Source organism: Haliotis rufescens, unplaced genomic scaffold (assembly GCF_023055435.1).
Source record: "Haliotis rufescens isolate VD_foot unplaced genomic scaffold, xgHalRufe1.0.p SCAF_3, whole genome shotgun sequence".
NCBI lineage: Eukaryota > Metazoa > Mollusca > Gastropoda > Lepetellida > Haliotidae > Haliotis > Haliotis rufescens.
Window position 1 is genome coordinate 3,828,500 of NW_025964001.1, and position 27,955 is coordinate 3,856,454.

Sequence of the window (27,955 nt, forward strand, 5' to 3'; positions counted from 1 at the left end):
CAAGTTTGACGCTTTCTGTGTATTGTTTTCCTTGAGTTGTTGGGCAAATATTGAGAGCAAATGTCCGGGCAAGCCGAAGGCACGACTGAATGGCTAACAATATGCTGAAACGACGCTAACACTGACGAAGGTTTGGAGGCAGCGACAGCACTTTTATTGTGAGCGACAACGTCTGAGACGACGTAGCCACCACCACACCCGTTACCCTGATGAGCGTGTAGAGGAGCGAACCGCTTCGGCAGCCTGGCGGGCTATAAATATCTCAACGTCTTCAATGGGTATCACTTTTCATTCTCGTATCCATACGCCCAATGGTGTTCAGAGCTCACGTATTGAGTACAGGCACAAGTTTGTGTACGCTGAGGGGCCCCGAGTATATTTATTGTGAGTCAGCTGAGTTGGACGTCGGGTGGAGAACGACAACACGGCTACACCTACCCTGAAGACTACATCGGCTACATGTTCATCAATGTGATTCCTCTCAGAAACTTTACACGGATGTCGGGGGTAGCTTCGTCTTGGTATCTACTGGTGATCCTCGCCGTTGTAGGCGAGGCACTGGGAAGCAACTGTACATCGCTCGACCCCTGTAGGGCTGACAGGCCGCGGGATGCCCGGGGGTGCTGCCAGCGCATGCTTGGGGAGACGTGTGGGTACGTTGAGGGAGAAGAGGACCCCCCGGGATCTGAGTGTGACAGTGATCTTGGATACGAATGTCTAGGGGGCACCCAAGGAGCTACCCATGGGATTTGTCGAGGTAATTTTTACACGTCTATGTAGACATGCAATGTTTACCTGTGTCAAGCATTCAGTATTTATTTACAATATTTGTAAAATAGTAGAATATTACGTTTCGGTTTGTATTCATGATTGACACATGTACTCTAACTTTGCATTAGCCCCGGACTCATGGAATGAAGAAACCAAATAATATTCGAATATATAACACTCCATATCATGTTCAGGGTTTCAACGTATAAAAATAATTATTTTTAAAAAAACAAACAAACATTCTTTCTTTTTTTAAATGGTAACTAGGATACAGTTTTTTGTTTGAACTATTTGAACTGTGATCAAGTTGGTAGATTGTAATTTGTTGATTAACTGCTTGTCATAAAAGTCCCTGTATAGCTGTGACAGCGCCGGTGCGAAGTTAAATTTTAACTCTCTCACTCACCCAACCTCGACCTCAACTGTAAAGTAGACATGACAAGAAAGAAATACAAAGCTCAATTTGCGAAAAAATATTTTGAAAATCGAAGAAGTATCGATTTTTAATACTGAATCATTACTTAGCCTCTCGGCATGGAGACCAAACGTTATGTAAACTAGAAGCAGTGTAAAATAAAACTAAACATGTAAAACCAGAGATCATTCTAATAATGGCCCCTGGTGAAACTAAAATATATAAAAACAGAAAATTCTCCCTCATCCAATAACAGTGTAAAGCGGGATTTTTACAGCCCAGTTTTTCTTTATTTGTTGAAGGGTAAGGTCCCCTTGGTGCAAGCCTGTGTTATGAATCGCGGTGTATTGTGTACCCGACTACAGAGGACGCGAAGCCCGGCTGGTGTATACGGGTATATTTACCGGGTATTCATCCGCCTATACCCCAATACATGAAGCAATAGAAAGGTGTTATGAGAGCCTCCTCGTGGTGAGAAGGGAAAATAGGTCAGATATCAAACGCGATTGAACGCTTGCAGAAGAAGGATATTTGACGAGTTTTTTCTTCTATGTAAATTGACAGTAACGTGCCTAGCTCCGAGCGAAATAATTCCATTAAAAATCTGTGTAGAATACAACTTTTATATTTTTTGTACCTTTATCCTGAATTGAAGTTATAAATAAGGTTATTTTCAAATCACATGTGTTAACTTCGTGAAAAGTCTCTTTCAAAGTGGAAAACGTAAATACATTTTCGCCTTAATTTTGTCTTAGGAATTTTGGTATGTAGCAACACAGGGGAGCAAATTTAGCTTCCGAAATGTAAATTTATCCCCCGAATTTAAAAACAGCCGCAGAGGCTATGCTTTATCTGAGATGTTGTCAGCATAACCAGCTGACGTGAGTTCCGTATTGGTAATGAGCTTAGCGGGACGCGTCTTTCTCCTCGATGTCAAGTGATTATATGTGCCGATCTACAATATAGACATTGTCATGTATACCAGGGCTTGAACTTACATATACGTCGGGAACATACAAATCATCTGTTTCAACCCAATCTGGTCACGTACTGCAAACGCTGCCCATGAGAATCATTTTTCCGTCTATGATAGTGACTGTCGACATATTTAAGTCATCACTGACCAATTTTTCTCAGCCCATGCCAGTGTAGTATCACATGCTTCCATTGATATTTATATTGAAATGATAAAATATATAATTCCATTCATTTTACTTTATTTAAATATTCAAAGATTTTTTTCATTTTGTCAATGAGTCAATATTTTATTTCGTCAGCGTTCGTCTATGTTGGCGAAGGCGCCATTTGCGATGTGAAACATGTCAGATATGCCATTTACATCATTATCGGGCTATTAAAGAACTGACTCCAGGATGTTTCCCGCACGGGGCATTGTGGGTCTACCACGTGAATCACCGTCACGTGATTTACCAACATCACCCTATGTACATATACCGACAAAACGGCCTTACTAATTGAAAGGGGGAAAAGAGCAAAGTTAAAACTTATTTAATTGTTGACAGATTTTATTAATGTTGGATCCAGGGACAGAAGACACGTTCGTTGCCATGTACAGGACAGAATGACATCATACAATGTAATAAGCTCTCCAATTTAACATGAAAAGATATTTTAAAAATACCAACTTTTTCACACGATACCTTTTACTCCGACCTAACGTAATAAGCTCATTATTCCGTATCTGATAAATATATGATAATAACTGTTTTACGGAAACAAATATCTTTTTAAAAGTATGTATAAATTATTCGGTTTACTGACATTTCACCCATCAGTCACTGGTCCGGCTTTAGGCAGTGGACTGACGTAATCCTTTATAGGCTTGTATGGAGATGTTATACAGAAGTCCTCTGTGTGACTGTACACTGCCTGGTGTTCTTTCTCGGGGGATTTGTAAACATGTCAGTTTTAATCTGAGCAATGTTGTTTACTGTCAGCGAGTGTGGGTTGCTTGGCCTCGGACCCAGGTTCGGGTGCTGGTCAAACTGCGTCAAGCAGACGATAGTTATGTAACCATGGAGACCGCTGGCAGACGACAGCAAACATGCACCCCCCGTGAGTTCTATCAGCGGAGGAAGAGTACTTGTATGGCAGACATCTGGCCGGTATTATGGGTTAAGGGTCGTCCACGCTTTCATTCTAAAGCAAATTAACATCAATATGTCGAATCCCAGCAATCGGATGTTCTGATTGACTTTAGCGGCGGATAAACATGGCGACTGATTAGTAGATCGTAATTTGGGCGGAGAAAAGCACAAATAACAAAAATAAAATAACGTATAGTAATGTGAAGATGATTTGGAATGGTAAGTGACGACATACTCAAGTTAGTACCCATCCTCGATGTTTCATTGCATTGTATCATAAATCACAACAGAATAGAGATATGGTACACGGAGATACATATCGCCATATTCATTTGACCATATTAGGATATTTATGCACACTCTTTTCGGCTTTGCAGCGTTTGCCAAATTTCTACAGCAGTGTCATGGATGAAATCATGGCGGTGTTAAGAGTTCGATGAAACTGTTTTGTTGAGATATTTAAAATGAAAATTGATATTAAACGATGCAAGGATCGCAGCCTTTTAATTATTGACTTAAAAATCAACAAATAATTAAACGACATCTCAAAACATCTGCGACAAACCTTCCGCATTTTAATCTTTCTCGAGCATGAATCAAGTGTGATGTATGTGACAACGTTGTAGGTAGGTAGGTTGCGAAGCTATGTGTAAAGGCAGGGTTGTTTTCTGGATTTCAAAGGTGCGTAGGGGTTGTGGTTAAAACTTTAGCTCGTCACGCCGAAGACCCGGTTCGATTACTCACATGGGTCCAATGTGTGAAGCCATTTCTGGTGTCCCCCGCTGTGATATTTCTAGAATATTGCTAAAAACGGCGTAAAACCATACTCACTTACTATTTTCAGCTTCTGTATTGTTTTAATACTGTAACGATTCTTATCCAATCTCTGTCACCGGTTACATTTAAATAATTTAGATATTGAAATCCATGTCAATCCCGTCTTCATTGATGCAACTTCCACAGTGGTTAAAGCGTTCGATCTCAACGATAAAGTCAGGGTTCGATTCCCCCCACCTGGGTACAATGTGTGAATCCCGCTTCTGGTGTCCCCGCTGTCATATTGCTGTATTATTGCTAAAACCAGCGGAAGACCATACTTACTCAAATAGTAGTGATATTTTCATGGTATCAGTCTCCCAGACCCAAAAGAAAAATATAAAAAGGAGTCCAACTCAAGTGTAGAATGATTTGGCAAATCGTAACTGCCCGAGGCAATTAAGGATTGTTCTGGGCTCCATTTGGATTTTTATTTTCGGGACTAAATGTCATTCTAGGTATTGGTGGCCTGCTCTTATCACACAGTCAAGAAAAATATACTGAACCGCAAAAGAAACGTCACCATGAATAGATATATGAGAAACCTTATTTGTCCAAACACTGTAACATACTTTGAGAGATATTAAATAGATGAAACTTGGCAAAACTGATCATCAAGGTTGAAATTAAAGTGTCAAATGTTCTTAAAGTGATACATGGAATAAATGAGGCGGTTGATGAAGGCTATAGGCACTTGAGCCCACATTCTGAGGAACGCCTGACGCAGTTCAGCTGCAGTTGTTGGCCTTGGTCGGACGTCATTCAGCCGTCTTTGAAAATCGTCCTACAAGTGCTCAATGTGATTAAAATCGGGACCGAGGGCTGGCCACTGCATGAATCTGATGCCATTCTGCTGGAGGAAGTCTCTTGTTGCTCTCGCAGTGTGGGCACGGGCATTATCATGCTGAAACTCGTGGTTGCGGCGACGTGCCAAATGAGGTATGGCGTGTGGTCTCAATGTACCGAGCCGCTGTGACACAATTGCCTCTCCCTGGACCGATGTTCTGGAAGACCACAGGACTGACCCTCTGTGCAACACCAATTCCACCCCACACCATGGTGCTCGGATCACCCCACGCATCCGAATAACGTTTCCCACGGCGTCGCCATACTCTCTCTCTCTCTGCCATCTGCTGTTGAGATACAGTAACGGCTCTCGTCTGAGAAGAGGACTCTTCTCCACTGCTGGTGCTGTGTTGCCCACGGATGACGGTCCCGCCGATGACGTGGTGTCAGAATGGGTCCTCGGTGTGGCCTGTGACAGTGGAGGTGTCTGCTCGTCAATCGTCGATGCACGATGTCCACACTAATGTGTCGCGGATATGTCCTGTCGAGCAGTTTCCGCAGCAGTAACAAAGCGATCTTGAAGATGCTATCGCACAATCTGACGTTCCTGACGTCGGGTGGTGACCCTTGGTCTTCCACTACGTGGTCTGTCATCTGTCGTGTTGGTGGTCTGGCACCGTTGCTGGAGCTGTATATGGTCTTCACGTGGACTTGAAATGCATTGGCTACTTGCCGGGCGGTTTGACAAGCTTGCAATCGCCCAAGGGCTTGGTGTCGCTGATTTCTTGTCAATCTTGGCATGTGGTAGCAATTCAATAACGAATGAATGTTATCCGATCTTGGTGGATTTTTTTAGGGTAGGAAATGGGGGACCGCATGTGCATTTCAATTTGCACGGAACTAATGTGCATCGGGTTACCATGGCCGTTGCCGTGATGCGTTTGAGCGATCGGTTTTATTTCATTTTTCCGGACAAGGTAATGTTAAATTTTAGAAACTTGGACAAAAATTACCCACATATTTAAATGACAACTTTTCATGCAATGTTACTCGGGGTGACGTTTCTTTTGCGGTTCAGTATACACGAGTTGCTTTCGGAAGTAATATAACCGAAAGGATACACGTTTCGGATGAAATACATTATTTTAAGGATACATTATGCGTATCCACACATAATTTTATATTACTGAAATCTCAGAAGCTGCCGTCTTTCAACAACCGCGTCACAAACACAACACCAATAACAACATAGTTCACTCAGGACCTTCATTGTGCCGACATTCCCAGAGTCCTGTCTTTGACGTTTACCGCAAGATATTGCCCTTCATTGATTTTCGAGGAATGTCTCGTCCACTTGGCAAAAATTACTTATTCTAACATTTAAAAGCAATGTTTTCTCTTTTTAACACAATATTTTAATTGTCGGTGGTTTCTGCTGTGAACTGCAGCCGGCCATGTTTGTCGAACTCAGTCTCATGTGTTTGTGTTATGTCACAAAGTTCAATTTGCCAACGATTTAGGCTAGCCCGTGGGGCATTTGTGTCGTTGTTTTTAGTTCCCGAATATCAGGGCGTCGGACTGGATCTCACGATCTGCTGTTATCGCGTGTAGAGCTCCTGTTGATTAGGTGCCACGGTCGAAGGACATGGTCCGACTCGCCCAACAATCGCAGGCTGGTGTGAGAAAATACACCAAGAAAATCAAGCATACAAAAAAGAGAAAACACAAATCACTCAACATTATGGCGCGAAAAATGTTTGTTGAGCGAGATATGCAGGCTGCGGACCCCCAACAGTTGAAAACAGCCGTTGATGTAGCCAGACGTTGACGTAGATGATGGGCTGGGTGAGCGGAGTCCTCCCATGTAGTCTGGCACAGCACACCGTGTCCATACTGATCTCCTACACGCCATGTCCATACTGATCTACACGCTATGTCCATTCTCAACTCCTACACGGCATGTCGATATTGAACCCCTGCACGGCATGTCCATACTCAACCCCTACATGCCATGTCCATATTGAACTCCTACACGCCATGTCTATATTGAACCCCTACACGCCATGTCCATACTCAACCCCTACACGCCATGTCCATATTGAACTCCTACACGCCATGTCCATATTGAACCCCTACACGCCATGTCTATACTCAACCCCTACATGCCATGTCCATATTGAACCCCTACACACCATGTCCATACTCAACCCCTACACGTCATGTCCATATTGAACTCCTACACGCCATGTCTATATTGAACCCCTACACGCCATGTCCATACTCAACCCCTACACGCCATGTCCATATTGAACTCCTCCTACACGCCATGTCCATATTGAACCCCTACACGCCATGTCCATATTGAACCCCTACACGCCATGTCCATACTCAATCCCTACACGCCATGTCCATATTGAACCCCTACACGCCATGTCCATACTGACCTCCTACACGCCATGTCCATATTGAACTCCTACACGCCATGTCCATATTGAACTCCTACACACCATGTCCATACTGAACTCCTACACGCCATGTCCATATTGAACTCCTACACGCCATGTCCATATTGAACTCCTACACGCCATGTCCATACTCAACTCCTACACGCCATGTCCATATTGAACCCCTACACGCCATGTCAATACTCAACTCCTACACGCCATGTCCATACTCAACTCCTACAAGCAATGTCCATACTCAACCCCCACACATCATGTCCATACGCAACTCCTACAAGCCATGTCCATACTCAACTCCTACACGCCATGTCCATACTCAACTCCTACACGCCAACTCCTGAACGATAGTGCACGTATCTTCCTATAGCTTGGAACTTTCACAACGGATGGAATACAGATGCTATAAATCCTTAACGTATCCTATGTATATATGCCCGTGATCTCAGATCTTTGAGGGAGCAGTAGGGTACCGTTCAGTTTTGTGGTTCAGCGTTCGTTCGTCACACCACAGGCCCGGGTTCGATTCCCTAATGGGTAAAAATGTGTGAAGGCACAAATGACTGGCATTCGTGTGAACCATCTGGAACTGACACTGTAGCATGTAAGAAAATTGTTAATGGCGGGGTTATGTGGCGTGGTCGCCTAGTGGTTCAATCGTCACGCCGAAAGCTCCGGTTCCATACCTCTAATTTTTCTGGTGTCTGTCGCCTGATATTACTGTTATATTGCGGCACTTTAATATAGGCGGCACTCGGCTGTCCCATCACATCCTGTGTCAGAGCAACCTTACCATTGCCGTGATGAGTCCATCATTTTTTAAAGTGTGTTTTCGTCCGCATGTGCATGATGCTCCAACTGCTGTTTAAAACCTGTGACATGTGAGTAATTTGTTTCCCCATGTTCCCCTCAATACCCATCTCCAGACGGCCGTGTCCTGGCGTCTGGCACCGGGGATGAGTCACAGACAATAAGGACCTCTTCCAAATAAACAACACTCCTTCCGGATCCTGCTGCCACGTCCATCTTTGTCATTCAAGACAAGTTTATGTGTGCACATTTCTTAACATGTTCAGTCTGCGTGAACACGAAAGTATCTTGTTACTACAATATGCTACTGCGATAGATGGAGCTACTACCATATGCTACTACTATAGAAAGTTCTACTACCATATGCTACTACTACAGAAAGTGCTACTACCATATGCTACTACTATAGAAAGTGCTACTACCATATGCTACTACTATAGAAAGTGCTACTACCATATGCTACTACTATAGAAAGTGCTACTACCATATGCTACTACTATAGAAAGTGCTACAACCATATGCTACTTCTATAGAGGGTGCTACTACCATATGCTACTACTATAGAAAGTGCTACTACCATATGCTACTACTATAGAAAGTGCTACTAACATATGCTACTACTATAGAAAGTGCTACTACCATATGCTACGACTATAAAGGGTGCTACTACCATATGCTCCTACTCTAGAGGATTTTACAATATGCTACTACTCTAGAGGATTTTACAATATGCTATTACTCTAGAGGGTGCTACTACAATATGCTACTACTATAGAAATTGCTACTATCATTTGCTACTACTTTAGATGGTGCTACTACCATATGCTACTACTATAGGGGATTCTACTACAATATACTCCTACTCTAGAAGGTGCTACTACTATTGAGAGGGGGCACGGGTGGCCCAGTCATCTGAGGCGTCGCAATTCGCTGTGCAGAGTTGTGTCTCTTGGGCACGCCAGAAATCTATGATTGTGGGTTCGAATCCCGGTTAGCCCCGATTATGTTTCTAGGTTTTTCAGCACCATACCCGTGCTCATGGGTTTCACTGAGGTGGTAAACGTCTGAGATCTGAGTGTTTGGTACAGTGAAGTATGAAGTGTTTTTCATTATCAATGGTTGAACATGCGGAGCATAGCCTCTGATGTGGTGGGGTTGGTGGCTTTGTATATCTTCCAAGTTCAATATATAATTTATGGTTACTTACTCTTAGTGTAGAAAAGTGCACTCGAAATATTCTTATTTTACAGTGACTGAGATAGGGTTCCAATTTTGTTTAATTAGTAACTATCCTGTATGTCCTAAGTTTGTTTCCTGTGCCTCTAGTTGTATTTACATCTTGAAGAGATTCCTTGAAGAGGAAGTACTCAAATTGTGTTTTCCTAAGAATAGATTGAGCCGGTAAAACCCATCTTAATCGTTTATTCACCAAATATGTACTTTCAGCAAAAGCGTTCTGAAATATTGTGTTCATGGAAGAACCAACATGGTGATAGGAATTTGCTATTTTTATTAGTACAGTGTAGATAAGAGGGTAGAGCCCTAGTTCTGCTCGGCTTGCCCAATTGTGTGTTGTTTTGCTGACACCTGACATGGATTTACAAAATCTGAGCTGCAGTGTCTCGGGGATAAATGAATAAAGTTGTTCAGGAGGATTGATTCTATACCCCAGATTTCACTATTATATAAGATTACTGGCTCGGATTATATTTTAAATAGTTTGCAAGCAAGAGCTATTGGTATTTATTGACTGCGTCACTCGTGAAAATATTAGAATCTCCCCACTTCACTGGATGAGATAAAAGTGGTATTTGAGAAAACACATTTAATATCCTCTATATATTATTGCTATCCGATTTGATATAATGTGGAAGGTCATTTAGGAAAACATTTAATAATGTGGGAGACAAAATGCATCCTTGTCGTACCCCAATGTTGGATTTAGAGGATTGTGAAATGCCCTGGTGGGTTTCACTTTTAGGAGATATAACTGTATAGTGATGATATTATTTTAAATAGGTTTCCTGAGATTTTATTTGATAATACCTTTGTTAGGAGTAGTGATCTGTCACTGAATCAAAGACCTTTTGAAAATCTACAAAGCAAGTGTATAGTTTTATCTTTTTACTTTTTGTAGGATCTATTAATGTTTTAAGAACAAATACATTATCTGATGTTCGGTAGCCCTTTCTAAATCCAGACTGACAGTGGTCTTGTAATTGATTCTTGTCCATGTGTTCAATTATTCTTTCATTAATAACCTTGCAGAATAGCATACTTACCCCTGTACTTGTTAGGGTCAGTCTTATCACCCATCTTATGTAATGCGATGATAACCGAGGTTGCCCAGCTCTGTGGGAAGTGACCACTATTTAATACATCATTAAACAGTTTAACCAACTGGTCGTTCAATGAACAAGATATGGATTTTAAAAGTTCATTACTTATGGTAACTTCGCCTGGGCTCTTGTTTGTTTGGAATTGTTTTATACAAGTGAGAATTTCATTAGCTGTTATTGGTTTATTAAGACTGTCACTTTTTTGTATGTCTTCAAGAATTTAGTAGAGGATCCGGGGAAGATGTTTTTGTTTTAGTGTTGTAAATATTCCTGAAGTGGTTTGTTAGCTCCTCAGGATCAGGATAAACAGATTCCTTCTGGGATGATGTTCTAGGTTTATTTAATAGTTTCCTGAATGTTTTAGTTCCTTTTTTGACGGGTTTCCAGTTGTTCTAGGTGATTTTGTTTATATATTTCTTCTGAGTAACATCTTGTATTCTTTTCTGGCTAAAAGAGCCCTATTTCTAATTGATGTATTGCTTTCTTTATTGATATTTTTCTTCCATATTACGTTTTGCCTCTTTACATTCATCATCTTACCATTGGCTATTGGTACGTTTGATTTATTTTTGTTTGTTGACAATTTGTTGACGGTTTGTAATATATCAGAGGAGGCATCAACGAGCGTTTCACATTCAGAACCATCTTTAGGACTGGAGGTTAACATAAAGTTGTGGAAGGCAGTGTGATTATTTAAGTTAGAAGTAGCATTTTCAACACATATGTGGCTGTTTATATATATATATATTTTTTAATATATATATTTTTTTTTGGGGGGGGAGGGGGGGGGGGGGGGGGGGGACTTTAATGCACATATAGCGTGCGAGGATGAATGTATTGATAATACAAACATTTGTGGTCTTATTAATGTTTTTGTTCATTTTGGGGAGTTGATCTGTGATGAAGGAAAGTTTGAGGGATAGCTCGCAGTGTTTTATGTTGAAATATGAAACATTTTGGTAGATTCTTTCTGTGACTAATGCGTAATCAACAATTAGGACCATTATATGTGTGCCATGTAAAATTCCACAAAAAGTCTGTCACCAATAGTTCGCCCGTCTAATATTATTTATTTACACCATGTGGCTATATCAAGGAGCCATTTTCCATAATTACCTACCCTACATCTTGGGGTTTGTATGACTGAAGTTTTATCACTGGGTAGGTCTGGCAGGTGATCTATGTTTGCATTATCAATACATTCATCCTCGCACGCTATACGGGCATTAAGGTCCCCCCCCCCCCCCCCCCCCCCCCCCCCCCCCCAAATAAATAAATAAATAAATAAATCACATATATACAATATCAAGTGGCATCGCGTGGATCAACTCTCGTATTGGATTATGGTTCAAAAACTGACCGAAGCTGGACGGAACCAAACCATAAGTTCTGAAGACGAATATGCATTGGCTCCAGAACTAACACACTTCGCTGCAACTGTATTAAACAGTCCGTCGAGTTTTTGTTCCTGTGCATGTTAAATCGGTGCATGTACAAAAAGACGAGAAGACGTTTATCTTGGAACAGCGTCACCGGAAACAGCTGTCTCCCTGACACCAGATGGCCTGCATACCCCCCCGCTCAGTCTCCCCAATCTGTTATCTAACACCCGCATCAGGTAGACTGCGATGGAAAGTTCACATGTATATAAGGAAATCGCTAGCTCTGTGTGTGTCACGCTGACTCGACCAGCTTACAGCTTATGTCCTTACAACCAGACTGACATAGTAACTGCTAACGGCAGGGCTGTTCCAGCCATTATGGAGAGAGGAGATGGACCAAAACAGCCGTCTCATGTAGTCTCATCAGAGGTATCGAGTTGCATCAGGTCTAACACACTTAACTCAAACGTTTTGCAATAACAAACTTTTTTGTCAAAGGCAGAAAGACAGGTTTTTTTTAAAGATTGCTAAAGTATTGTTGTCATAATGTAGAGACTTCCGGTTAATTGATATCTTATGTAAACGTAACGCTTCAAAGCCTGTCCGTTTGGTTGTTTGGTTGGTTGTTGTTTAACGCCGCATTCAGCAATATTCCACCTTTACGGCGGCGGTCGGTAAATAATCGAATCTGAACCAGACAATCCAGTGATTGGCACCATGAACATCGATCTACGCAGTTGCATCAACCAAGTTAGCGTGTCTGACCAACGACCCCATTAGTCGCCTCTTACGACAAGAATGGTTTGCTAAAGATCAATTCCAGTGATTGACATCATGAGCTTCGATCCACGCAATTGGAATATGCATCAAACAGGTCAGCGAGCCTGACCACCCGATCCCGTTAGTCGCCTCTTACGACAAGCATAGTCTCCTTTTACGGCAAGCATGGGTTGCTGAAGACCTAATCTATCCCGGATCTTCACGGGTTGCCTGTCCGTTACTCTCAATCTCTTCATACGTGGTGTATTTTATACCCGCCCCTCAAGCTTCCATGTAATTTTATAGGAGACCACCAAGACATACATAGCTATAGGCCTTTCCGTAAACGACCAGTTGCCCATTCGTCTGAGGCGCCGGAATTCGCCGTGCTGATTTGTGTCCCTTAGAGTTACCAGAATGCAATGATCGTCGGTTCCAAGATTAGGATTCTTGGTTTGACCAAAGGGTTAAAGGTTAACGACCTACACCCTTCTTCATCATTTGAGCTTATCTCATCCATTATGTTGGCACGCCGTGAAATAACTCACTCACTTATAATAAATGAGTGAGTGAGTGATTATGGTCTTACGCCACTTCAAGCAATAATCCAGCAGTATCACGGGGGGGCTGGGGGGTCAGAAATGGGCTTCACACATACCCGGGTCTTCGGCGTGACGAGCGAACGCTTTGACCACTAGGCTACACCACCGCCCTTATAATAAATGGTCAATCTCGAACGTTAATTATAGTTTGACTACGCTTCAAATACAAATTGCACAGTGTGGTTACAAAGGTCTATCCATATTCCACGAAACAGTTGTCATGTCCGTACAATGTCGGAATCCAATAAAAACTGATATAGTTTCAAATTACTCGTAGATATTCCGGCCATACCAGTATAATTGATTAAGAAGTGGATGGTACCTGTCCTCTGATTATCTTTACAAGTTCTTTCATTAAATATTTCCCTGGGATCCCGACAATCAGCGCTGTACATTAAATTTGACTTGTCCGCGAGGAAGCAGCTAACGAGGGGCAATCTGTGTGCCTTCACACTATCTGTCATTGATTCTACCGGTGTGGTCGGGCGTACGGCTGCCCGTAAAGTATGCGATCAACACACAAACAGGCCGCTTCCTACAAACATTCCAGCGCTACGGCAGGCGTCTGAAGACACGCATGGTGTTCCGAGCACGCCATCTTGTTTGTTTACATCATAAGACTAGCCTCGTAGAAAGCAACGTAAATTGATAAGCTGATGTCCGTAACTCAGTCATTAGGATACGTTGTTTTGTTTGAAAACATGACGTACTCTGATATCTAACGGTACATCTGCACGTCGGCTAACTTGCATTTTCTCTCTGTGGTTGCCGCGAACAGCTGTATAGTGCGGCGTTCAACTACATTCACTCGCTCTCCAAGCTCATGTGTAACAATTTACCTTAACCCGAAGCGTACGAACTTCGACATGATAATATGTTATGAACCGTTGGCCATCTCATCTCTAAAAATTATATATTAATTATATTTTTTAATTATTCGTGAAATAGCACATGGCAAAGTAGACACGATTTCTGGATAACAGCTTCATTAATACTGTAAAGGCGACGTTTCGGTATAGATCCTCACACCGTTGTCAAGCAAGACTGTTGTCTTGCAGACCGTTGAACTGTGTCATGTTTTGACGGTCCCACTTACAGTTGTGATACAGTTTGGCGACCACCCATCCTTCGCTGTGTCACTTTTTCATGACCCGTCCCTAACTGACAATAACAGCAGCATTTGTGCCATATCACAAACTCATCACATGCGTCTTATCCGGCCTCTCCGCCGAAGACTCGAAGAAGATTTATAAAGTGTGATGTTTGGAGCTTCCTGTCTAAGCCTCATGGGACACACCTCCCGTTGCGAGATCAGCCAAGCGTCAAATTAAGACATCCCACCCAGCAAATGCATGTAGCTTGTCATTAATCTCTGTCAGGACGGGTCTTACTGAGCCTTCAGAGACAAACTACTGGTAACTCTTTCAAATGCTCCCGTGAAACATTATACGAGGGGCTAATCCTTTTACAGAGAAATCGTTCATGTAAGATATGCAGAGATTAGGCATGGTCCGTGGGCACGGAATGGCTATGTGTTGGGTTGAGGAGGGTAGCTGTGCCTCGCGGTCGAGACGTCGTTAACCATGCCATCTTACACCTTGACAAATCTGGAGCCGATATATAACACGGCTACTGTACTCGGTGAAGGAGACAAACAGGTTCGATCTAATATATGTTGAAATGAACGAAAACTGTGACATGCTCTGTCGACTAATATTTTGGATGTGATGTTAAAAGCTTATAACTGGTGTAAAATCATTTTGCATGCTAACATACAGTAAATTATAACGGACTCGCTTATAACGAACAGACGGATATAAGGAACTGTTTTTGGTTCTTGCCATATGCTGAATATATGCTTATAACGAACTACGGTTTAAACGAACAAAACTTAGTCGTCCCTTTGAGTTCGTTATAACCGTAGTTCACTGTAGTTAGAGATTTCGTATTTTTAGAAGTGCGTTTCATTGCGACGTTTTACAGGAATCCCTCATGGTATTGTTTTCGTTATTCCGAATTAATAAGAGACTTGAGTGTTCCTAAAAACGCAAGGGTTCCTTAATGCAGAAATATATTTAGATAACCTTACACAGAAATATATTTCTGGGACTCATGTTAGCCTTTGTTGTACTGCTCCAAATGCTTTATAATAAATAATTTGAAAACAATATTCCTACATGTTTATTCCTTTAAAACTGATGTAAAATAATAATTACTTGTTTGGCTCGAAGCATTAAATAAAGTAAACTACAAATGTATATCATTTATACTGATCATTTGCTTCTTATAGTATCCATACTGGGTATAGACGGCTAGAAAATGGTTGGGAAACATTCGGCTCTTCACAGCCCTATATGTCACCTCGGCCTGGATTGTGAGGAATCCATATTTGAACTGGATTCACTAGTTTCGCTACTTCTCGTGACTATCACGTTTTCCAAAATATTGCCAACGTCGTGACCCTCCTGTAGATGATGCTTGATATCAAAGTATATACCTAATTTCTGTTTACCATACAACAAAGCTATATACTTCATTTCTGACGAAAGAAATGTCGTGCAAAAGTAATATGGGTTTAAAGTCAAATGAAATAAGAGAAAAGTGATCTCGACTAAATAAAATGCAATACGAACACAACGTAGCTCATACTGAAGAAGGGGCGGTCGGGTATACAGTGGTTAACGCGTTCGCTCGTCACGCCGGAGACCTGGGTTCGATTCCCGACATGGGTACAATGTACGAAGGCCATTTCTGGTGTCCCCCGCCGTGGTATTGCTGGAATATTGCTAATAGCGGCGTAAATTCATACTCACTCACGCACTCACTCATACTGAAGAAGGTCAATAAAATGGTACGGATTGTAAATGATTTAACAAAAAAAAAATAAAAAATTTAAATACGATCATCGTCATAATGAAATTTTCTTTCGCAAATCCTTTCGAAAATGTGAACCCCAAACTGCTTTGTCATGCGTTAATGTATAAATGTGATACGGTTTAACGTGAGAGGACTTGTTAAGCACTCTGCGATCACCGTCGACATCACAGCCCGGGCGTGATGTCACGCTGTATTAGTTTAGAGAAATCTTATACATCCTGCTTCGGAACTTTATATTAATGAAATGCAATTGCATTCTGCCAAGGCGTGTATGTGGGTGATCTCACGCTTGTCAAGGAAACGTACCCTAAATCCATTATACCCTGCACCAAATAACCTACGGGGTCCATTGGATGAGGGTTTTCAAGACACACCGGAGTTATGCTAGCACAGCGTACCTATTTTGGTGGTTGAAGACTCTTTCTCGCAGTATAAAGATATTTGTCTTTGAACTAACATGACATTTTACAGCCTATCTTCTAAATTTCATATATACAGCTTGTTTACCCCAGATATAGTATAGACAGACGTGGAAAGGAGTCCATTCCTTATATAGTAATCGTCGTGTGAAGCTTCAGCATCAATGTTAATAATAATAATAATAATAATAATAATAATAATAATAATAATAATAATAATTATAATAGTGACCATGAGAAGCAATCAAAAACCGAAATATGTCAGGACTAAAGAAGTGGTTATGGATGGTTGTCGGTTGTGTAGTTCAAGAACAATGTCATTTACTTCGCGGAATTTAGCATTTGTTTTCTTTCCACTGCGAAACAATACCATTTCATACAAAGCCTGCTCGTATTGTTTCGTAAATATATTTTTGTTATAACCTTCTTATACAAATGCGAATCTTTTATATAAATCATATAATGCCACTTGGGGCTCCGGAAATAACATGCCCCTGCAAAGTCCGAACGTGAAATAGGTGACGGTTCAGGGCGTTTATGACTTTCTTTTCTGATTTTCTTTACGTTAATCTTTATCACCAAGGCTGATATTGAAAATTTTATCGTGATGTGTACATTATACAAAGAATCACCACCTAAGTAAAATATTTAATATGTGAAATATGAGCTTGCCTTTCCACCAAACCAACCGTCATTTATTCAATATCATGAACTTCAATTAAAACCAATTTACGCCCAATGGAGCGGACCTGTTTCGATTATTCTCTGGCCTTGACGGATTACATTACTTTGTCCCAATGAAGATCCGGGGTAGAATAGGTCTTCAGCAACCCATGCTTGCCGTGAAAGGCGACTATGCTTGTAAGAGGCGACTAACGGGATCGGGTGGTCAGGCTCGCTGACTTTGTTGATGCATGTCATCGATCCCAATTGCGCGGAACGATGTTCATGATGTAAATCACTGGATTGTCTGGTCCAGCCTCGATTGTTTACAGACCGCCGTCATATAGCTGGAATATTGCTGAGTGCGGCGTAAAACAACAAACCAAACCAAACCAAAACATTTCTTAGTGAGTGGCGTGATAGTGAGATATATTTATTATTCATATTGACCCCAAGTACATCAGCAATGCTCCAATGACGTGTTATCTACTCCGCAGGCTCCTACTCCCTGGCTGTCAGTGACGTCACGAACAAGACAGCTACGTTGACATGGAACGACTTCAACCCCGACGACTTGGAGTACAAGCTTCTAATGACCTCAGGCTCCTACAAGCCCAATCTAACAGACTGGCGACAATACTGGGTGAGAATCGCAGATGCACCTGTCGGGGATATGGCGGGTACATGCTTCGAGTGTCCATTGTCTTATCGTTCGATGGATCTACAGCTGTATTTGTATTGGTGATCTCTTTTGTTTGTTTGTCACTCAGCAATATTCCAGCTAAATGGCGATGTGACGGCGGTTTGTAAATAATCGAATATGGACCAGACTATCAAGTGATTGACATCATGAGCATCGATCTACGTAATTGGGATACGATGAAATGCATTAACCAAGTCAGCGAGTCTGACCACCCGATCCCGTTAGTTGCCTCTTGGGACAAGCATGGGTTGCTGACGACCTCTTCTTACCTGGATCTTCAGGGGTTCGATCATAAGAACAGCTCATAGGTTTCACGTGTAACTCAGAAGGCAGGGTAGCCAAGCTCTAAGGAGGCGGAAGTCGCTGTGCAGATACGCCAACGTCCGCTAATCGCGGGTTCGAATCCCAGATGCGTATCTAGAATGATCCTTGGTCCGCCTGCACATACGCCTATCTACGAGAAGCGGCATTTTGGGGGCTTTCACCTCAAATTAAAGTGAGTGAGTGAGTTGGTTTAACGCCGCTTTTCTCAGATCAAACTAACACGCTTGTCTCATGTTTTGGATGTGTATATACATATCATGTTTCCAGATCGGGTCGAGTCCACGGTACGAACTGACCACTCTGGTCCCTGGGACGCAGTACTTCATGCGTATTGGTGTGGGGATCGACCCGCTGACCAACATCACGGAGGTCATCGTGTTCCAGACTCGGCGTATGTATACTTACCATACACTTTCACAACAGTTATAACAGATACACACACGAGGTATATAGTTTAAATAAATGAAATCCGTCATTACATCTTAAGTCTGTTGTTTAGTACTATTAAGGGCTTGAATCCACTAACGTTGTTCTAGAACGGAGTTGGTGTTCTATCAATGCTCTAGCAATGCGGACTTAACACATTATATTTCCATGAAGAGAATCTAACATCGTCTTCGGCGATATGAGCGAACGATGTTACCATCAGGCCTCTTTGCCGGCTCCAGAAATTGTAAGTTTGTGAAATTATGGGAGTTACGATCACCTTGGCGGTACGATCGCTTTGCGGAAACCGGACCCGACCTTAATAAACATTATCTGTATTTCTGAGAGCGGTTAAGATATAGAGGATTCATCACGAGTGTTTTTTAATATGGGAAATATCAACCGAGTCTTAGTTAATCGGTATTTGCCGAGCCTTTGGCGAGGCAAATACCGATTAACGGGACGAGGTTGATATTTCCCATATTAAAAAACACGAGTGATGAATTCTATTTATCATTTTCACATTTTTGCTTCCAAATTAAGGAATAATTGCATTAAACATTAACATCAGCAACTTGTCGAAATCTTACGTATAGATCGTGCGTAGTGATACATGTTTTCCATAGCCATGTAAACCAAAATAAACAATTCGCTGAGAAAAAAAGTTCCTCGGATTATTTTAAACAAAATACTTGAACAGACTTTTTCAGAATAATTGAAACTTTAATAACGGTAACAACAACGATTCGGTGTAATCTGATTATATCTCTGGTGTAACTTCACTTATAATATATAGTTTCAAATCAAACCGCTCGCTCTTCCGGTTATCTAATTTGCATATCTAATTTGCATACTTATGTCATTGGGGTATGACATACATGTTTTTATGTCATAAGCTTATGTCATGGATAAATGCTTAAGTTAAATGATAAATATATATATATATATATATATATATATATATATCTTTATATGGATACACACCACTGCGCCGGGGTGTCTTGTGCACTCACATCATAATGTATTCATGCTGTCGCCTAGGACTACGTTTTACTTCTCCCTCTATTGTCACTATTACATCAAAGGCATTATGACGCCACAAATACTACTGTTATGCGTCGCTTAGGACTACAATGTAAGTTAAAGTTTTCATTACATCCGAAGAGCCGTAATAATATATATACCGGAATATATCAAAATATTTTCTATGTCTTTATAAAAATCTCCTTTACTTCCAGCGGTTGATTTCTGTGTTAATAACGGCGTTCACTATGAAGTAGGCCGGACGTTCAGCCACGACTGTGAGGACAACTGCACATGCTTACCCAACGGGCATTTCGACTGCACCCCCATCTGTGAGGAGCCCACACTGCCCGACCCCACACGGTGCCGGCTGGTGGAGGCGGAGGAGGAGGGGTCTTGCTGCAGTGTGACGGTGGTGTGTGCACCAGTGATGGGTGAGGATGACGTTTTGTCGCCTTCAGACAAATGACGCTGTATTTGTGATCGTGGCTTGGTGTATAAATTGTTATATCATGTCCGAATGTTGTTTGTTGTGTAACGCCGCACTCAGCAATATTCCAGCTGTATGACAGCGGTCTGTATAAAATCAAGTATGTGCCAGATTATCCAGTTATTAACATAATTATTTCGATCTACGCAATTTGGATACGATGACGTGCATCAACCAAGTCAGCGAGGCTGACCACCCGATCCCGGGATGGGGGTGGAGATAGGGGTGGGCGTGAGGACTTTATAAATAAATATTGTCTCTGAAATATCTTGAAAGATAATTATTCTTCAGACCTTTAAATAAAGTATCTAGTGAAAGCTGAAAAATATCTTATCTCCATATAAAATTATAATCAAGCTCCAATCACACATTTCGTAACGTTGCTTTGTCGTTTTGGAAAAAAAGAAGAAAACTTATTGTTATGAAAGTACGTGTGAGGTTACAAAAATAAATATCCAGGATTTTGCCTTCAGCGGATTGTGTGTATAACGGCACCGGAAGAAACTATGAACACGGGGATACATTCGAGGCAGGATGTTTAGAATGCACGTGCGATAACGGTACAGTTCTGTGTGATTACCCCGAGTCTTGTGAGAGACCGGAGGGAGCGTCCTGTCCCGACCCCCAGGAGATCCCAGTGGAAGGGCAGTGCTGTCCCCAGTGGAGATGCGGTATGTGACGTGCGGTTCTGGGTTCTATTCTATATAGTGTTACATACTGAGTTATAGTGTAAACATGAAAACATGAACGAACCTTTCCTCCTCTGCTGTTTTCATGGAATCAAGCAAACTAGACTTGGTTAGTTTGATCTAAACTTGCCTAGGCTTTTTAGTAAAAAACAATACCTAAAAAATATAAATTCCACAGTCAAGGCGCAGGACTATAACATAGTTTGCTTTAATGTAACATTCTGAGTTAAAGTGTAACATATTGTGCTGTAATGTAACATACTGAGTTATAGTGTAACATATTGTGCTTTAATGTAACATACTGAGTTAAAGTGTAACATATTGTGCTTTGATGTAACATACTGAGTTATAATGTGACATATTGTGCTTTAATGTAACATACTGAGTTATAGTGTGACATCATGTGCCGTAGGGCCAATCAACCGGGTATATAAGTTATATTTGAACCTCAGTTCAACAGCTACTGCTTCATATCAAGTCTTATATATAGTTACAGTCGTTAGACACCGTATTTCCTCTAATAAACGCCAGGCCTCGATTAAACGCCGGTTACCTTTTATGCACGGAATCCTCCCCATTATTACCATGGTAAAGAGTGTCTGAGGGAATGATACGCCCAGGGTTTAATCCAGGAAATACGACAAGAAGCGTTGTGACCTAGCAATGCCACCCACACCGTTCTGTTTGGAATGTTCAGGCAACTACACCTGCGAGGATGGCGGCGAGGTCTACAGCAACGGCGCGATGTGGAGGAGGGAGAGCACGTGCCAAACCTGTAACTGCGAGGAGGGTCATGTCGCGTGCCACGACCTGTGTGAAGAGCCGACCAGGCCGGAGAACTGCCCCAGGCCACATCTAACCAAACCCCCGGGCAGCTGCTGTGACGTCATTGAGTGCTTACCCCCAGGTAAGATAAGAATAAGTGAGATGTCAAGGTCAGGAAATACTGGCATGAACATCGTAGAGAGAAGTCAGCTGCTGCTGAAAGGCAGTTCAAAGTTTATGATTTGGAGTAAAATTTCTTAAATTTGCGTCATAACTGCGTACAGTTTGAGGTGAGGTGTGAGGTGAAATAGTCCTGTCCTGTCCAAGATTATTTCTGTGGCGACGTTTGTGAGGCTATCTGTACTAGCCGGACGTAAGCCTGTTTTATAGACTAACACTAACGGCAAATGCCATAAACGTCTTTTGGTGCGATGCGGCCAGGGAATCGAACCACAGTCTACCGCTCTCGGACAGACGTTATCATCCCAGCGTAAGATAAGCATGCTAAAGTGTCTGAGTGAGTGAGGAGGGGGGAGAGTGGGGGAGCGAGCACCTTTGAATATTAATTATGTCAACTTAATTTGTGGAGAAAAAGGACGCAGTGAACTTGCTAGTGACTGTCCAAGAATAACAGTTGTGGAGATCAGTATCAGTAGCAGCATCCGGGCAGCCAAGGGGATAATTTAATTTAGGCTCAGAGTGAGGCTGCCAGTCCCCTTTTCTGAAGTATATTAAGATGGTATGCGGGACTCGGCAGTGCGGTACACGGGACGCAAATAGAATCGAATTGGTACGCAGATTTAACCTTTCATATATTAATAATGGTGAATGTAAAACATTCCTTTATTACTCATATATGTTTTTTTATATTTTTTTCAATAATTTAATTTGAAATCGCACCCTTTTTCTATTCTTTTGGGATTTGCGTTAAGTAGTATTCGGGATTCAGGGACTCAGAGTGAAAAAATAGATGGTATTTGGGATTCAGGTCATGGAGGTTTGGCTTCCTCCTGAGTGAGTGAGTGAGTCGGTTCTGCATCGTTGAACAGTATATCATGGCTTAATTTGTGAAGAAAGGCCAAGAGACGCTGTCTGGGACACGGGTCTGACAGGCCAAGGGCAGTAATTGTGGCCATCATCATCTGCATCGGGCCAACAAGGGAGATAATTTGGTTTAATACTACTGGTTTTTAAAATGACAGATTTTACGTTTTACAATAAAAAGTGTCTTGAAGAAGTGCAGAAGTAGATATCGTGATGAATGTTGTGTGTTAATGAAATCAAAAGCAGGAACATTCAAATAAGGCACATTTGACATGTTGAAAGGCTTCGTCATTGAAAGTAAGGTGTAAGGGACTACTTCAGGATTAGAAATATAATTTACATTGTCATTGTCATTCTTATAACCTTCAGGTTATTACAAATGAAAGTTTGATTATTATTTCATAACGAACACGGAGAGCGGTGTGGAGATTATTTCTAACAATGGCATTGTTAATACAGTTATTAATTCTATAGGACATTCCAACATGCAAAGTTACAATTGACACGGAGACTTGATAAAGTGATAAATAAATGTATAGTCGCCATGCTTATTAGTAAGCTTTTAATTGATTTTTTACGCATCTCAGAATAGCGCTTCGTCTGCAAGTATAACAATTAAGCTGACACGCCGCGATATAACTGGAATACTGTTAAAAGCAGCGTTAAACCCAACTCACTCACTTATATCGTCGCCTCAAAACCATTTTTGGTAAAATTCAAGTTATGGGTTATTAAATTACAGCACTTCAAAACTTCAACAGCCAATATCTCAATACTACAGTAGTGGGAGTAACACCACTCTGGTTTTCAGGCGACGATATGTTATATACCATTGCGTTATTGGGAAGTCCTGCTATGGCCATGTCATGCTGTTCCAGAGGGTGAGTGCTACTACGAGAGAGAGGCTTACACACAGGGCAGTTACCTCACCAACGCCAAGTGTGAGCTGTGTGTGTGCACCGACAACAGCACCGTCCTCTGCACCCCCAAGCAGTGCCGCACTGTGGTGGTCCCTCCCCCCAACATCTTCTGCCCCCACCCACACATCCGCAAAGATGGCTGCTGCGATACGCTGTGGTGTGAGAACCCGGATCAAGGTAAGGTGTTTGTGACGTCAGAACACACAGTGGTACCTCAGCATTGTCGTGAATAATTCTCTCGTCAGCACCAATAGAGGTACATCGAAATACTTTAGTTAATCCTTAATTTACATAATTTAAAAAAAGTTCATCTATTGTATATTTTTTTAGTTAATCATGGTCGTGTTTAATTGTTTGTTTGTTTGTTTGTTGTTTTCCGCGCACTCTGTATGACGGCGGTCTGTAAATAATAGTGTCTAGGCCAGACAATCCAGTGATTGGCACCATGAACATCGATCTTCGAATTGCATCAACCAAGTGTTGATGACCAACGATCCCATTAGTCGCCTCTTACGACAAGAATGGTTTGCTAAAGATCAAATCTACCCGCAACTTCACAGGTTACTAAGGTCGTCAATTACCCCTCAAAAACTTCTTTTATATCCACCCGACATGTCGAAAACGTTGCAATATTAAATATTTATCTGGAATGTAGCGTGATTACCACTAATACAGTTATAACGCGGCTCAATGTAAAGGGCCATTTGTGGTGCCCCCTGCCGTGATATTGCTGGAATATTGCTAAAAGCGGCGTTAAAAATACTCACTCACTCACTCACTCAATGTAAAGGGCAATTTCGAGGCGATCAACGGTCGATAGTGAAGGAGTTGGATTTTACGGCACAAATGGGCGTCACACGTTGTACCCCGTGGGGGAGAGAACCCGGGCATTCGGTGATTGTACCACTAGGCTACCGAACATTCCAGTGGTCGATAGTGTAATCATGGGACATGTAGGGGTAATATGAAATCAGCCAGCGCCCACTTGCACAAAGCGATCTTAGCGCAATGTTGACCGTAACTCCCATAACTTACGATAGTCGTATCCCTGTGTGCCTGTGGACCCGGTTCCTTTTAATGTTCAGTCATCCATACACAGATGCAGAAACCGTTTCAGAAGTATGCCAATCTTTTTGATACCAGTACTCAAAACAAGTAAATTATCTGTTAAAGAACACCCATAATCGGAAGGCTGTGTGTTGCAACCCCCCACCCCCAACCGTAACAGATTAACAATAATCATATGAAAAAGGGTGTACTTTAACTTCTTTTGAGTACTATATAAAAACACTAAATCATTTGGTGACTTGTTTTCAACATCAATAATAATTATTTGTCTTTTCCTCCCATTGAGGGGCGGACGAGGAGCCTATTGGTTAAAGCGTTAGCTCGTCACGCCGAAGACCCGGGTTCGATTCCCGTCATGGGTTCAATGTGTGAAACCCATTTCTGGTGTCCCCCGCCGTGATATTGCTGGAATATTTCTCTTGTGTATTAAACTATCCTCTGTTCATGTTTCAGACCTCGTCAGTGTCATCAAGAATTTGTTTGGGACATCGTACAGTCCTCATTCGGTGACCTTGAGTTTTATGGAAGACGAAGCCGTTGAGGGGGCCGATGAAGTTGAAAGTGAGGGGTACACGCGCACCAAATACCAGCTCCAGTACTCCAGTGACGACAACGCCACGAGCAACGACACCAGCACGTGGCAGAGGAGAACCTTTGACCCCCGGCGCGTGCACAGCGAGGATGAACCGGTACCCTCCCCGACTCACTTGCTGCAGACGACGGGCGCCATTCGCGTCGGGCAGCGGGTGTACGTGACGGTCTCGGGGATGGAGGCAAACACCACCTACTATCTCAAAGTTCTGGTCATCAATTCCGGTTTACATGACGACAGCGTAGGTGTGACGTCACAACCTCCCCAGTATGCAGGCGCCCTGGCTGTTCGAACGCTTGCAGAAGGTAAATTATTATTTTGTGAAAAAAACATCTTTAGTCATACTGTGTTCAATATACCACGGGGCGATTTGGTAGCCTAGCGGTTAAAGTGTTAGCTCGTCACGCCGAAGACCTGTGTTCGATTCCGCACGTGTATGAAATTCATTTCTGGTGTCCCTCGCCGTGGTATTGCTTGAATATTTGCTAAGAGCGCCTTGAGACGATATTCACTCACTCAATATACCATGAAAAAAATGATTATAACAATGCAATTTTTTAACATTATTTATTTTTACATTGGACGACAGATGCATCGTCCCCATGCCCCACAACATGCCACAGCGAGGAGGTTCTCATGGTACGGTCCAAGTCCTGTCCCAAACCAGTGCTGACTCGGTCACGTGGTGACTGCTGCCCCATCTGGCGGTGCTACCCAGAAGGTAGACAACTCATGTTAGAGAAGAATTAATTGTGTATGAGATCCGTGTGTTTTATTAGATTTGAACGCCTTCAGGCACATATCCGCATATCTCTCAGATGTAACACGTCGGACACATTTCCGTATACATGTCACGCTCTATATGTGACTTGATTCTAAGGGCAAAGTCGAAAATAGATTGCATCTTCCGAAGTAGGCTGAACTAGGTTGGATTTCCAGGCTCGATCGTAGCGCCACCAGTGGCTATTACGAGTGATGCCCCTTATGTGTCCATCCTATTGACCAATCAGAATCCACCTCTCATATCACTTGTATTTGCGGCGCCCAGTAAAAAATCGACAATCAAGATCTATATTGTAATAAAACAGGCTTTACCTCGCTAAGTGCATCCAATCACTTGATCAACTTGATTACAAACATAAAAAAACATGCAAAATATCTGTCGACCTCCAGTTGGCGGTACACATGCTTTACAAATCCTGCAGTCGACCAAAATTTGCACGTTAAAATCCATTCGTTGTCTACGAACCGGATGTCTAGTTCGTCACGCGTCTTTGATTGGACAATGCAGAGACTCGCTAATCCAGCCAAAATGTAACTACGGAATTTCAGCCTGGTTCGGCAAGGGTGGAAACTGGACTTTTATTGTCAGTTAACCCCCTTGCCTCGGGAAGATGAATAGAATGCAAATAAAGAGTACTTGTAAATTCATTTAAATGGCTTACTTATTGTTGGCAATACACTGACCATTTGTATTTGCTATAAACTCATATGGTACATTTTAAGTCAACATAATTCAGACCTTCACTGACAGAAATGAAAGATAAATACCTCGTGGCCATTGATATCCGTTTTGATTGCCCATGGGCGGATACAGAGGGGTGGGGTGGTGTGTGTGTGTGTGTGTGCGTGTTTTTTTTGTGTTTTTTTCGAAAAAAATCATTATTTCTGTATTAATTACCACCAAAGACAATAAATAGATCTTAATTGTGCATCCCCCCCCCCCCCCCCCCCCCCTTTTAAAAAAAACTGTATCCGCCCATGTTGCCTATCTCGCGAAAGAGAACTGTATTTGTAAACACAGGCAAAAACACAGGCAAAACAATTGAAACGCGAGGACATTTTCTCATTCTTACATTTCCTTTTATAGAGGGGGGCTGCCATTACAAGAACCTGATCCTGAGCAATGGCGAGCAGATTAGGGAGAACTGTGAAAGAAAGTGTCTTTGTGAGGAAGGGAATGTGACGTGCAGCCCGCTTTGTGAAGAGACCGGAAGTACCCCACGACCCGGATGTAGACTTGAGCGCCTGGCTGACCACTGCTGCCCGTGTGGATGTGCTCACCCAGTAAGTACACTTGCACTGACAAAAGGTTCAGGGATTGGCGGTTGGCGTGCCGCTCGCATCACAGACAACCTGGTTTGCATTCCAGTGATAGCCATGAAGCCTATTCTTGGTGTCCCCTGCTGTTAATTGATGTCATGATAATGCTTTAAGTCACTAATTCGGTGTATGTTGTGATGGAAAACCCGTGGTTAGCGTGGATGCTGGGTCGCGCAGAAGAACGGGGTTCGAATCCTCGAAAACGTACATACGTTTTCCCGCCGTGTTATATGTTGTTGCCTCTGTGGAATAATTCCTTTTGATACATTTACATCTTATTCCTTAAACCAAGACGCTCTGTTACAAATGCAGTGATTTCTTTGTGTAGGACATTAATGATGATATCAAGTATCTTTGCGTATTGCAGTGTCAATGATATCTGTACTAAAGGCTCAATCCAAATGTTTCAGGAACTAAGGCCGTTGAGACGATGTCAGTGACCATTAGTGTGGAATATCGAGGACACTGCGATGGTAAACCAGACACCTTTCAGTCACAGTTCAAACAGGCCATAATAAAACTCCTCCAGTCTCAGTCGGTCTGTGATTCCGGGGAGGGACCGCCGAAGTCTGAATGCAAGGATGTGGAGGTAGCCATGACCT

At 42.2% G+C, this 27,955-nt stretch overlaps 1 protein-coding gene across 1 annotated transcript; it reads left to right on the forward strand.

Annotated features, from left to right (window-relative positions):
• Positions 1-27,942, forward strand: LOC124131871. The gene is made up of 11 exons (XM_046495374.2): positions 1-757; positions 17,704-17,849; positions 18,501-18,624; positions 19,898-20,116; positions 20,646-20,843; positions 21,559-21,768; positions 23,549-23,767; positions 25,112-25,555; positions 25,840-25,971; positions 27,121-27,317; positions 27,764-27,942. The coding sequence occupies exons 1-11, from the start codon at positions 460-462 to the stop codon at positions 27,791-27,793; spliced, it is 2,217 nt and encodes a 738-aa protein (XP_046351330.2). The 5' UTR covers positions 1-459; the 3' UTR covers positions 27,794-27,942.
• The last annotated feature ends 13 nt before the right edge of the window (positions 27,943-27,955 follow it).

Coding starts and splice junctions, on each gene's coding strand:
- LOC124131871 (XM_046495374.2), top strand. CDS start 460: ATGTTCATCAATGTGATTCCTCTCAGAAACTTTACACGGATGTCGGGG. Junction 20,117..20,645: donor GGTGTGTGCACCAGTGATGG/GTGAGGATGACG, acceptor TTTTGCCTTCAG/CGGATTGTGTGTATAACGGC. Junction 23,768..25,111: donor GTGTGAGAACCCGGATCAAG/GTAAGGTGTTTG, acceptor TTCATGTTTCAG/ACCTCGTCAGTGTCATCAAG.